Raw genomic sequence first — 13,333 nt, 5'->3', positions numbered from 1 at the left:
CCAACTGGCATGATGACAGTTTAAATCACCACATATGAGGAAGAGAGAGTTGGGATGAGTAGATAGAAGTTGGTCCATATTATCAGACAGAGAGATGTAGATGGAGTCATCACTGTTTGGTGGACGGTACAACACACATGAGGTGGGAGCGAAGGGGAAGCCGTAGCCAGAGGTATTCCTGGGGGTGAGGTGGAGAGAGTGCAGTGCAGGGCGAGTGAGGAAGAGAGTTTTTGATAAAGATAGCAACCCCACCTCCAGGACGAGGCTCAGGTCTATCATACCGGAGGAGGGAGTAGCCCGGGAGAGATACTAAGGAATCAGAGACATCATAAAGGAGGAAAGTTTCTGTTAAGCAGATCACGTCTGGTTTGACAGAAGCAACCTGTATGGAGGGATCAGTTAAGTTTGAACGAAGGCCCCGGATGTTTGAGGTCCATACCGTTAATGAAGAGGAAGGGGGAGCATCAGATACAGAACAGGGGGGAGGAGGGGTAGGGTAAGATGTGGAAGAGGTGGAAGAGGTAGGGAGAGCTGTTGAAGGTGTGTCAGAGATTTCAGAATAGCTCGGAGAAAGGGAAGGATGGGGCGGACAAAAGTTTGATGGTGATTGGGTGAGGCACAATGAGGTGTTATTTGAGGAGGGGGAAGAGCGAGGCAGAAGGTTGGGGGAGATGGAGGTGAGAGTTGGAAGGGGGAAGAAGCGGGGAGGACGCTTTGAGGAGGGGGAGTGAGAGGGGGGGAAATTGAGAAGCAATGAGGGTGGGGAGATTTGAAGGGGAGGGGTGAGGGGGGAGTTTGGGAGGGAAGGGACAAGGGGAGGGATTTGAAAGGGATGGGATTATGGGGGAGATTTGGAGGGGAGGGGTGAGGGAGGAGTCTAGGAGGGGAGGGGTGAGGGAGGAGTCTAGGAGGAGAGGGGCGAGGGGGCGTCTTGGCGGGGAGGGGTGAGGGGGTTGTTTAGGAGGGAGGGGGCAAGGGGGGAGATTTGAAAGGGATGGGTGATGGGGAAGATTTGGAGGGGCGGGGTGATGGGGAAGATTTGGAGGGGAGGGGTTATGGGGAAGATTTGGAGGGGAGGGGTGAGATTAGATTTTAGAAAGTGTACGATTTATGGGAAACGAACATTTATTGCAAAATGAGTTTCTTGTGACCTTCGAGTTAAAAATATGTTTAAGGACGCTGGATGGAGGATGGAGTGCAGGAGAGTTTAGGGAATGTAGAAAAAAGGCACTATAGGAGATGGATATTTTTTTTGGGATGAATTGATTTGGTGAGCAAGTCGAAAGCAGCCTTTTAAAGAAGAAGAAGAAAAAGGTGTTATAATAATATGACGGAATACATAACTTGAGGGGAAAGTGTAAACATTGAAGGTTACTCACAGTGAAAACTATCTGGGGAAATGGGGGAGAAACACGTGGTCGAAGAACGAACGAACGAATAAGAATGAATAAACGAATGAGAACAGAGAAGGAAATGTTTTTTTTTTTGTTTGTTTTTTTTAGTTGAGATTTACACAAGGAAGTAGGCTATGGGTGAAAAGACTGGGAATACAGAGAACGAAAGTTATTGGATCACAAACGACGGACCGCTGAGAGAAAAACAAAGCCTCAAGGTTGTACAGTGTACACTGTACAAGGCCTCAAGACACGACACGAATTAACACGATTTTCAATACAGGTATGAAAGATTTGCACCGAAAAATCTTCGTCGAGACACAATATACGTACAACACCATAAATAAATACAGTTTTAACGAAAATACAAATGGGAACAATCACTTAACTTCGATTTCAAATCGTTCGCGACGCGGCAAAGGCCTTGCTCGCGACATGGCAAACAGACGATCAATTTATGAAAGATAAACACCGAGAAACAACCAAAGTTGCACACAATAACTTCACACACCGAAAGATAAATACAGTTTCGACAAAATACAATTGTGAACAGACTTCACTTCGAAAAACGTGGAGACCGTGTGGAGCTTCGAAAATCCCTCCCACCGTCTCCGAGATCTCGCGAGATCTCCAAGCTGCTTTCATCTGCAGCTCAATGGAATATTGTTCCCTCCCTCTGGGCCGGTGCTTCTGCCTCACACCTAGCTCGGCTTCACGCTGTTGAAATCAAAGCTTTCAGAATCATTGGAATCTCCTGCGATGTAGCTGATTCTGAGGGCCTTTCACTCACTCACCGCAGGCAGGTTGGTGGTCTTTCTGTCTTTCACCGACTCCTCTCCGGCCTTGCTCCCCCAGCTCTCTGTGCTCTGTCCCCCCAATATTCCTTCAGGTCGCAAAAGATCTGCCTGCAACCCTCTTATGGTTAAACTGCCAAATTCTAGGCTCTCTGCTCACCTTCACTCTTTCAATCCCCTTTTCTCCTGCCTCTGGAACAAACTCCCCCACTCCCTTCAATCCCACTCCTCTCTCCAGGTCTTTAAAACAGCTGTTCACCACCATCTCTTATCTTCCCCCATCCAAAACATTGATCTTTTCTACCCCCCCTAATTCACCTCAGATACACTTTTTTTTTTTGGAAATTCCAACTTCTTTCCTGGAAGTCCTTGCAGTGTTCATATGTTTTATACCTCTCTCCCTCCCACATTTCTCCCGATGTCCCTGCTCTCAAATGTTGTACTTGTGTCCTTCCCCCTCTCTCCCCATCTTGTCTACTGCTCCCCTTATTTTTTGTGTTTTATGTGTTGGTTTGACTTTTCGTGTGATTAATATCAGCTCTTTCATGAGCCTCGATGTTATATACAAAAAAAAAAAAAAAACCTTGGTTGTTGCACTCGTGAGTACTTGTTTGGAATGTGCTTATTACGCAAATGTCGACTGTTACCTCCGCACAGCGTTGGACTGTCATGCTCCAGCGACAAGGCGCGCCATTCCCAGACGCAGGAGTACTCCGTGGTTCAGCGCAGTCAGCAACGAAGTAAGGGCTGCCAAAAAGGAACGACGACGTGCCGAGAGACAGTGGCTGAAGACTGGCCTCACAGTCCATAAACAGTTGTATAACATAGCTAAAAGACTCGTCATAAAAATCATTCTGAAAGCAAAAACGTCATATATTTCTGATCGGATTACTAGGAGCTCCTCCTGCAAGCAACTGTTCAGCATTACCAACCACCTGTTTTCCACCAAAAATAAATCCGTTCTTCCCACTGTGTTTCCTCAAAACGAACTACCCCAACGCTTCCTGCATTTTTCACAATAAAATTCAGTCAATAAGAAACAATCTTGACAAGCAGTCACTCCTTTCCTTCGATGATGCTGAACACTGCTTTCACGGATGACCTCTTAGTTTGTTTACTCCTGTTACTGAGGAAATTGTCAAATGTACAATCCTCAAGTCAAACACAAAAACATGTGATCTTGACCCCCTTCCCACCGATTTGTTTATCGAGTGTTTGGACACCCTCCTCCCATTTATTACTGCAGTTATCAATGATTCTCTGACTACGGGTTCATTTCCGCTTCTCTTTAAACAAGCTCTTGTTAAACCACTTCTTAAAAAGCCCACCCTTGACCTTAACGACATGAAAAATTACCGTCCTATCTCCAACCTGTCTTTCCTGTCAAAGATCACAGAAAGAATTGTGCTATCACAGATGAATGACCATCTAGTTTCAAATAATCTTTTCAATTCCCGCCAGTCAGCATATAGACCAGGCCATAGCACCGAGACCGCTCTCCTAAGAATAACCAATGATCTGACCTCTCTTGACTGTGGTAAGGTTTCGGTTCTTGCTCTTTTGGACTTGTCTGCCGCCTTTGACACGATTGACCATAGTGTCTTAATTCGTCGTCTTGAAATCACATTTGGTATAACTGGTACTCCCCTTTCTTGGCTGATGTCCTATCTTACTGATAGAGTGCAAACAGTTGTTGTCAATGGCCAGAAATCAGCCGCTTCTCCGCTTTCCTTTGGTGTTCCCCAGGGCTCAGTCCTGGGACCTATCCTCTTTCTTTTGTACACTCAGCCTCTATTTGATCTTGTTGCCAGACATTCAGTTGATCACCACGCCTTTGCGGACGACAATAAGCTGTACAAAGGAAGCACGATTCAACAAATCGTGCCCACTGTTGAAGTGTTAGAAGGCTGTATTGCCAACGTGAAGGCGTGGATGACCCAAAACAAACTTCAGCTGAACGATGCTAAAACAGAGTCTCTGATTGTAAGATCGCACAGATGTCCTCTACAATGTTCACTTCCTACCACTATTCATGTTGGCGAAACCGATGTAAACTTTGTTTCGTCGGCCAAGAACCTTGGTGTGGTTTTCGACTGCAACATGACATTTTCCAAGCAAGTACTTCAAACTTGCAAATCAGCATACTTTCAGCTGCGAAAGATCGCATCCATTCGCCACTTTCTTACTCCTCAAGCTGCCCTAACTCTGGTCTGTGCCCTTGTCCCCTCTCAAGGCTAGACTATTGTAATTCTTTGTATGCTGGCTGCCCTCAGTTTCTCTTGGATAAGTTACAAAAGGTTCAAAACTCTGCCGCTCGTCTTGTCTGTAAGGCGAAGAAGTCTGACCATGTTACTCCGCTTCTTGAATCTTTACACTGGCTGCCTGTCTCTGCTCGTGTGCAATGCAAAATTTGCACACTATGTTATAAATTATTGTGTGGAACGGGACCTCACTATCTCTCCGATTTGCTCACTCTCTATGAACCTCGGCGACGGCTTCGTTCAAGCGACGACTCTATGACCTTAGGGCCGCCGCGCACCAGCACCAAGTCGTTTGGCGAGAAATCCTTTTCCTTTGCTGCACCTCTGCTCTGGAATGACTTGCCTTCCTCTGTTTGACATGTTGACTCTCTTCCTGCCTTTAAAACCTCCCTCAAAACCTATCTGTTTCACAAGTCTTTCAAAGTCTAAGTCATGTTTTCCCTTTGGTTTGAGATGGGACAGAGATCGAGAGTATGTCTGTGTACATGTGCGGGGGAGGGAGGGGAGGAGGAGGGGGAGTACACATCTGTGGGTTTTGAATGGGGAGGGAGAGGAATAGGGCAAGAGTGAAGGTGTGTCTGTGTGTGTGTATGTTTGTGTGTGTGTGTGTGGTGTGTGTGCGTTCGCATGATAATGTAAAGCGCCATGAGGGTAGTTTACTCTGCTTGATGGGGCTATATAAGACTCCTTTATTATCATTATTATTATTATTATTAAATGTAAGTATTAGATTACGACGATTGTTTTGGATTCGGTCACAAATACACTTGTTTTGCTTCTTTGCAGATGTCACAAGATGAGAGTGACTTCAATGTGGAAAACATTCCACCAACCTTTGCAACAAGGGAAACATTGGTTTCCCTTCTGGCTGCGATGCTTCAGAAAGATCCAATGGAGAGGCTCACTATGACGGTGAGGGATTGATGCAGTTTTCATCTGCAGTGTTTTGTTTGCATGAACAAGTATGTTCACACATGCTGGGGTAACTGACCTCCTGTTATTGTGGATCAAAATGCAATTGCTCACCAGTGGAGGTGTTTCCTGATCGTGTTCATATTTGATTCCAACACATCCATTGTTTTGCAGGAGATTGTGAACCACACTTGGTTCAAGGAAAATGACCCGATTAATTATTTCAGGTAACCGGCACTCTTTTTGTTCTGTTTTTACATCTTCCATTGTCATTGTTTCTCTGCAACGTGGAGTCTCATGGAAGAGCATGGCGAGAGAGAGCATGAACTGATAATAGGGCAGCAGGTCAAGTCTTGAACAAAATAAACATGATCTTCCGTCCAGGTCACGCATCGCCACACTCTTAATTGCTTGAATCGTGCCATGTCTTTCCAGTTTATCAAAACTAAATGTTCGGATTGTCTCTCTACGTTTTCAGCTCTTCCACCATCGGTGGGCACAGGTTATGTTGTTTCACTCCTGCCTGTCTATTTGTTTGTTTGTGTGCCAGAAATCTCAAAGAGTTGTTGAGGGATACAAAGAAATTTGGTGGAGAGGTGTTGAGTGTGTGACAAGGTTGAAATGATGACATTTTGGTGAAGATTCGGATCTGAGATTTTAAAAAGTGATTCCTCACCATTGAGTAATAAGCTCAGGCTAAAACCAATATGTAGCAGAATTGATTCAAATTTGTTGAATATCCGAATCCCAATACAATATTTTTTTTAAAGTTTCAGTGATTTGTTTTTGTCCAATGAGTGTTTAGGCCAAAAACGATACATCTCATGATATTCCAGACGAGTTGCAACAAAACTAGGTGCATGATTTGCACAGGTGACAAAAACAAGCCAATTCGGTTTTGGTTCACGTCCGGAATCGGATCCGGCCTCTTGGTGGGATACAAAACGTAAACTGCTGAATCTTGCAGAGGTATTGGCTCTTCCGAATGCCCTTTCTAGTCTATTTATCTATTCTCCGCCAGTCTGTTTGTCTGTCCGTTCAGTAAGGGGCTTCAAATCAACTCACAGCCGTTTTTAAGTGGTGAAGCCGCTTCAATATATATGGCTATGTTCGTCTGTCAAAAATGAATAAGAAGAACCTCTCTTAATTCTAAAGGTTCAAAAGGGTAATTTTAATTGGTTCTAAGGTGCAATTGTAAAGGTATCCAAAGGATAATTCCGATAGGTTCAAAAGGGTAATTCTAATGGGTTATAAAGGCTTGTTCTACCAGGTTATTAAGGGTAATTTTTACGGATTTTGTGCGTTTCTCGGCTTTGCCAATTTCATATTTAAAATGGCCAACTGAACCGCTTCCTTTGGACTGGTGTGATATATATATATTTTTTTTTGAAAAAGTCAAACGTTTTCCGATTTTCTAGGGATTTGTTGTCGGCGAGTCTTAAGCTTTGTCAGTGGCAGTCAAAAATTATATCACAAAACAATCACATCAAAAGAATATATCGTGGAACACCCCAAAATGCTTTAGCTTTGTGAGGTCTCAAAGCAAGGAACTTTTATACATTAATATAATCAACACCTGAGTCCCCACAAACACACCACTTTTACGGCGTATCCTGTGGGGCAAAGCCGTCTGGAACAGTGTTTGTCTGTCAGTATGTATGTATGTCCTTCACAAAAGTACACCAATCAGAGCTGAGGATCTGGTCACATGACAGGGATGATGTGATGTGATTATGTCTGTGATGTGATTCTGTCTGTGATGTGATTATGTCTGTGATGTGATTATGTCTGTGATGTCATTGCGGTGTATGACGGCTGACTCCACACAACGCCATTTTGATTTAAATGCCATTCAAGACGAACATATTTTTGAACCTGTCATATATCACAATCGCTATGCTCTAACTTTACATTTTTCTTTCTGTGTGAAACACAAACAAACCGATTGTTTAAACGACCATCAAATATCGAATGCATAGGCTTTGCAGGTCTTCCAACGACAGTACGTATAGGCCTTAGCTTTCGTAATAATAATAATAACATAAATAAAAATGATGCAGTAAATATTATTGTAACACAATATTATTATTATTATTATTATTATTACTAGGGCATTGCCCGTACTATATCTATATCGAAAATTATATCCCCCCCCTCTATTTACATGAAATGGTTTGGTCCAAAGCGAACGGCTTGCGAGTGGTGACAATCCCCCCCCTCTATTTACATGCAATGGTTTGGTCCAAAGCGAACGGCTTCCGGAGTTTGGTAAAGAAATCGCCATCGCGTGCACAAACGCGCAGGAAAGCGAATGAATCGCAAATTCGTTTTTATTAGTTGTAAAACATAGTTTAACGCCAACATAGTTTGCAAACGTGAAATAAATGAATACGCTCTCAAATGTGCCATCCGAGGCAGAGTGTGCCCGCCACGTTCGGCACACGCGATCGTTCGCTGCTCTCTGATTGGTTGAATCGTTTTTTGGACATAGCTCGGTAAGTAATTGTCCGATTAATATGAAACCTTGAAAAGGCACATCCTCGGGTCCCCAGCAATATACCTGGCAAGTTAAAAGTATATCGGACCCGTGGTTGTCGAGAAACAGCGGTCACAGACAAACGTACAGACAGACAGAGATTACTGGAATTATAGATAGATGATTATTATTTATTATTATAATAATATTCGTAATATTATTATAGTAACACAGTAAATGTTGTTGTAACAAAATGATACAGTAAATATTATTGTAACACGGCAATCCCTTTGTCGTGACTGCAATGTTACTGGATTGAAGCGCTGTATGGTTCACTGATGACTCAAAACTTATGGAATAAATCAGTGTATCAGTACAGTCTCTTTACTTCCATGGTAACAGACAGCTTAGAGACTTAGTACTTCAAAAAAAAATTAACACGAACATTATTTGCTAACTGGTATCGCTATCCAGGTATACGATCCTCTTCACCTGAAGTATCAAACAAGTCCGGCTATGCCGCTGGTAGACTTTCGATCTTGTTCTCTTCTTCTCAGGAAATGCTTCTCCAAATATCCACACATGCACCCACTCATGTAACCACAGCACCGATGCTGGTAACCTACACCAAAGGCCTGTGAGGCCTGAGAACCAACACAAAGAGAAAAAACAAAACCCATAAGAATTACCCTTTAGAACCCTGTAGAAGTATCCTTTATAAGCCTGCAGAATGACTCTTTGGAACTTTAGAACTCTCGGGGATTAAACACAGTCTGGAGAGTTCAGAGGTGAGTGTGGGAGCTTGGGACATGAAAGGGGAAAGAAAAAATGTGGTTAAAAAAATATACTCTTTGGTGATCTTCACCCCCCCTCTTTACCATGTGACATTTATTGGCTTCATTGTCAACTGTGTTTGAAGATACTTGCGAGGGCAGCGCAGTGCAGGGTGTTGTTTGCTGTCTGAATGTAGAAAACACAATGAACTGATGCAGTCTGATTATCACCTTCCCGACTGCATTTTTATTTTGACATTGTTTCTTATTTGTGACATTTATTTAAGGACAGCTTCACAAAATCTTTGTTTTCTGCAGGAATGCTGAGTCTAAATTATCAGATGAATCTGTTGAGGAAGAGACGCCAACTGGTGAGTTTTGAGAGTTAATATTTTCACTTTTCCAATTTGTCGGTGGTGGCTGCTTGTTCCTCATGACAGTGACACAAACAACTTTCCTCTCATCACAGTAATCTTTCCCGTCCATGGTCCAAACTTTTTGTTTTGACCCTCCAGAAACGCCATGGCGGTGTTTCATCAGCTTAACTCGGTCACAGGTGTAACTGTAGTGCAGAGGCATCTGATGTGTAATAGTTGGCCAAGCTGAGCTGAGCATCACCTCAACCAATACAAAAAATACTGATTGGTAATATTGATGGAAAAGGAGGAAGGCAAGCATTAAAATGAACAGACAAGAATAGATGAGGAAGTTAAAAATGAAGAATAAACTTTTGAATGGTGTCCGTAAGAGGCAACCTCTGGATCGTAGATGGTACCAGATGATGTTGAGAGAGCAAATCTATTTCAATGAAAATGTAAAACGACATGATAAATGAGTTGGAGGAAAGAAGCAAGTAATAGGTTACGGTTGCGAAGGGTTAATGCGGTTCATAGAGATCATGGTCAGGAGGATGGATGACGGGAGATGGTGGATAAACTGGGTGTCCCATCTGCCCACATTTGGTGGTGAGTGTTAAAGGTCACATGGTGTCCTTCGCGAAGAGTACGCGAGCTATCTCTGGCACCCTGGACAAATTCCAAATTCTTGCCATGACCAGCAGAGGGCATCAGCGGTATATCCTTCTTCTCAGCCAATGATGCTTGCTACTCCACAGTCTTGTGCTAAATATGAACGTGGAAGAAGACTGCTTTGTCTGGTTCTAAAATATATATCCCTTCAATATCCATCTACAAACCTAAATTTTCCTTCTTCGTTGTTGTCCAACACTGTTTCAGATGCGTCTGTGTGTGTTTTTTCTCCACCATTATTCGTTTATTCTTTTCCTGAAGAGAATCCCCCCCCCCCCCCCCCCCATTTATATGTTGTACTGTGTCCAACATGGCTGTACAGACGTAGCGAATTTACCTCTGATCTGTCCGGTCTGATTTACTTCTCATCCTGACCATGCACTGTCGAATAAAGAGCTAGTCTTGCTCGTAAGGCCCTGTGTTAGACTATATTTGGCTTTTTTGGTCCGACGAAGGGTTAATGCCAGAAATGTCAGCTTCTCCTCACTTCCAACTGTGGAAAGCATATCCTGATCAATGTACTTCCTGGTGATTCCATCCGTTTCATAAAATCAATTGGTGCTTCACAGGTTGTGTGTTTGGTCACAAATGTGTGGTCCCTCAGATGGACCTTGTGCTGGGTATTCTGTCTGGTAGCATTAGTTTGGAGACATTAAACATCTCTTGGTGTCTTTCATGAAGAGTTCTCAAGTCAACGCCGGCACCCTGAGCAAACTACAAATTTCTGACATTATCCACGACAATCATGTCAGGCCAAGCCAACCAGTTCCTGAAAGACTTGGGCCAATTCTGCATGTTCTCAGCCCTTGACCTCTTATGAGAGGATATGGTATGTGAACACCTGGCTGGCAAAGAAGAAGATGAAGACTAATTTGTGAAATTGATGTCTAATTTGAACAGTGCACACATGTCTGAACACGTGATATTCTGTCCATTGATCTTTTTCTGTCACAATATATGTTTTATGTTAATTTTGCCTCTTCTTTCCAGGAGCTTCTCTCCATCATGGTGAAGATGATGAGAGTGCTTGCAGTGATTACAGTACTTGCAATGATGAGAGTCCTTGCAGTGAATACAGTACTCACAGTGTTGTGGATGAAGAGTACGATGTGGGGCAGGTCGTGGTAAGCAAGACATTCGATTACCTTTTTGCAGTAATAGTTCGCTTTGCATCGGGGATGCGTTCTCAAAAGTGTGATGATTATCAAAACGTCCTCAATCAAAACAATTTTTTATGCTTCCATGGACTGTCCAAAGGTCAGAGGGCATGTCAGGTAAAAAGAATCTGTCACTGTTCTGACGTGTGAATCAGTGATGGGATTTTGCCTAAACTTGGTATTTGTGCACATTATGATGCAAAGATGAACTGATTATATTTTGGCATCAAATGTGAGAAGTGAGGTGATTTTGTGATTTTGGTGAGGTCAAAGGTCATGTTAGGTAAAAATGTGATACTTGAGAGCAGCAGAATAAATTTAAATCAAACTTGGTACAAGTATGTATTATGTTGCAATAATGTGTGTGGAGGCATCAGTCGAGTCATGACGTCGAAGAATGTCGTTCTAGTTGACATTAGCATTAACAAGACAAGCGTGGGACGCGTTCCTGACGTCGCCACTTCCTGGATTGTATTTCACTTTTTACCGGTGATATTCCTCTTATTTTGATTAATGACAGCTGTATTCAAGTGCACAAACATACAGTTGTTCTATCTACGATTTTGCAATCTCCCAATTTTGTACTTTGCGATGTATTATGGCGTTTCTATCAGTCTTGGCAGTTCTGAAAACGTTCGAGAATAAAAGGTATGGTTTATAAAGCGATCTAAGTGTGAGTTGAGGCGACGCAAGTTTGGTAGTGGTGTAATTACGTTACGACATAATTGGTGGTATTGCTATATTAATTTATTATACCAATTATTTCTTCCTTTTTTGTTCCCATGAGATATCTTACAGTCGTTGATGTGAGCTGCCTATCCTGGGTTTGAATCCCAACCCAGCTATGAACTGTCATTCCGGTGTTTCATTGGCCGTGTGATTCATCAATGTGTGGTGCCGTCCCTCGGATGGACGTAAAACTTTTCATCCTTATGCCGGAATTAGTTGGTGGACATTAAAGATCCCATGGTGTCCTTCACAAAGAGGAGGCAAACTATCGCTGGCACCCTAAGCACATTTCAAATTCGTGCCCGAGCTTCCTGAGCCGGAGTGGTGACATTACCAGCATTGTGGCCAAGCATCTGCTCTGACGAGGCTATGGAACATGAATATGATGATGCTGATAATTATCGAGTTGATGTGAAATAATCATTTAAACATGGCTTTGTTATTTCTGTTTTATTTCAGAAGCATTGTTGTGAAGCTCTGTTTGTGCTTTTGTTTTCAGTTCAGGATGTGGGAGGTTATCTACAAAATTGGAGAAGGAAGAACTGGATTTGTTTACAAAGCAAAGAATGTCAACTCAGAAGAAGAGGTACGAGCTTGTGGTATACGTACTCTGTCTTCATTTCACTTTTTGGGAGAGGGAACAGCACACGGGAGAGCGAGATAGAACACAGAACAGAACATGGTGGAAAACACAGATGGCAGTGTGGAGGGACATGACCGAGAGACACATGGAAGAAGGAAGGATGAGAGCTAAGGGATCAGGAAATTCTCCTGCATCTGAATGTGTCTTCTCTCTTTCTGATGAGATTAACAATGCTTTTTCTTTTGCACCTCAATGTTTTGTTCTTCTTCCAATTTCTACCACTCGATTAGATTCACTTGTGGTGTGTTGATGTAATCGTTTACCTCTTCCCCTTTTTATTTCCCGTCTGTGTGAAGTTGTTCCTTTCTCTCATTTAGCTCCAACGTTCACTTCAGTATAAACAGAAATAATAATTGTACATCACGACACACCAACATCATTTGTTCGACTCATTTTCCTGCATTGTAGCTGAGATTTTATAATACGATCTCTTGTCCCCTCTTTCAGGTTGCTTTGAAGAAGGCAAGATCTTTGAAATATTCAAGAGAAGTAAGTTTGTGTTTATGTGGAGATGGTGGTGTTTTAACTGCTGAAGTAAGAACACAGTTTAACCCCTGAACTGTCCTGGCAGAACTTTTGTCTGTGATACATCTTTGTCTCTTGGCCCCTGAGGCTGTGCGTCTCTGTGTGCGAGTTACAATCTTGTGGTTATTGTGATGATGTAACTTAACTTTTATCCAGCTTGTAGAAGGAATTTGTATGATTTTCTCTTTCTCTTTTCTCCTTCTTTTTTAATTTTTATATTTTTTTTGCAGCTCTGCCGTGAAGCTTCAATATTGAACGTGCTAAATCACCCAAACATTAGTAAGTGTGGATTTCACTCGAACTTAATGAAGTTTGAGTGTTATATTATCAAAAGTATAATGATATATATGCTTAGAATGGAATACACCTCTTTCTATCAACTTCATTGACTTCAAGAAGGAATTCGATCGTGTTCATCGAGCAAGCCTGTGGAAGATGCTGAGATCTTATAGAATTCCACAGAAGATGATCACTCCAATAAACATATTATCTGATCACTTCTATGAACTCCATATGCAAAATATTAATTTACATATAAATAGCCTCACAGCTGTAACTGCTGTTAAAGGTGTTTCCACCAAGTATTAGCTCAGGGGGGTGGACACTTATCCACATCTCAAGAGGGTGGTAGATGGGATGCA

The 13,333-nt window shown here is 42.5% G+C and overlaps 2 protein-coding genes across 2 annotated transcripts in view; both read left to right on the top strand.

Moving 5' to 3' along the window:
• LOC144892164 (putative serine/threonine-protein kinase MARK-C) overlaps nt 1-11,008 on the top strand; it is a 30,341-nt gene extending 19,333 nt beyond the window's left edge. Inside the window, exons 7-11 of the mRNA XM_078777418.1 lie at nt 5,236-5,361; nt 5,536-5,588; nt 8,929-8,981; nt 10,629-10,762; nt 11,000-11,008. Coding sequence (XP_078633544.1) covers nt 5,236-5,361; nt 5,536-5,588; nt 8,929-8,981; nt 10,629-10,762; nt 11,000-11,008 — 375 coding nt within the window. The remainder of the gene's footprint in view (nt 1-5,235; nt 5,362-5,535; nt 5,589-8,928; nt 8,982-10,628; nt 10,763-10,999) is intronic.
• Nucleotides 11,009-12,005: 997 nt separating this feature from the next.
• LOC144892386 (putative serine/threonine-protein kinase MARK-C) overlaps nt 12,006-13,333 on the top strand; it is a 55,311-nt gene continuing 53,983 nt past the window's right edge. The window contains exons 1-3 of the mRNA XM_078778798.1: nt 12,006-12,110; nt 12,615-12,656; nt 12,923-12,971. Coding sequence (XP_078634924.1) covers nt 12,030-12,110; nt 12,615-12,656; nt 12,923-12,971 — 172 coding nt within the window. The 5' untranslated portion in view covers nt 12,006-12,029. The remainder of the gene's footprint in view (nt 12,111-12,614; nt 12,657-12,922; nt 12,972-13,333) is intronic.

Source organism: Myxine glutinosa, chromosome 5 (assembly GCF_964187855.1).
Source record: "Myxine glutinosa chromosome 5, kmMyxGlut1.1, whole genome shotgun sequence".
NCBI classification, from domain to species: domain Eukaryota; kingdom Metazoa; phylum Chordata; class Myxini; order Myxiniformes; family Myxinidae; genus Myxine; species Myxine glutinosa.
The sequence above is the reverse complement of the archived record's forward strand: the minus strand, read 5'-3'. Positions and strand labels throughout refer to the sequence as shown.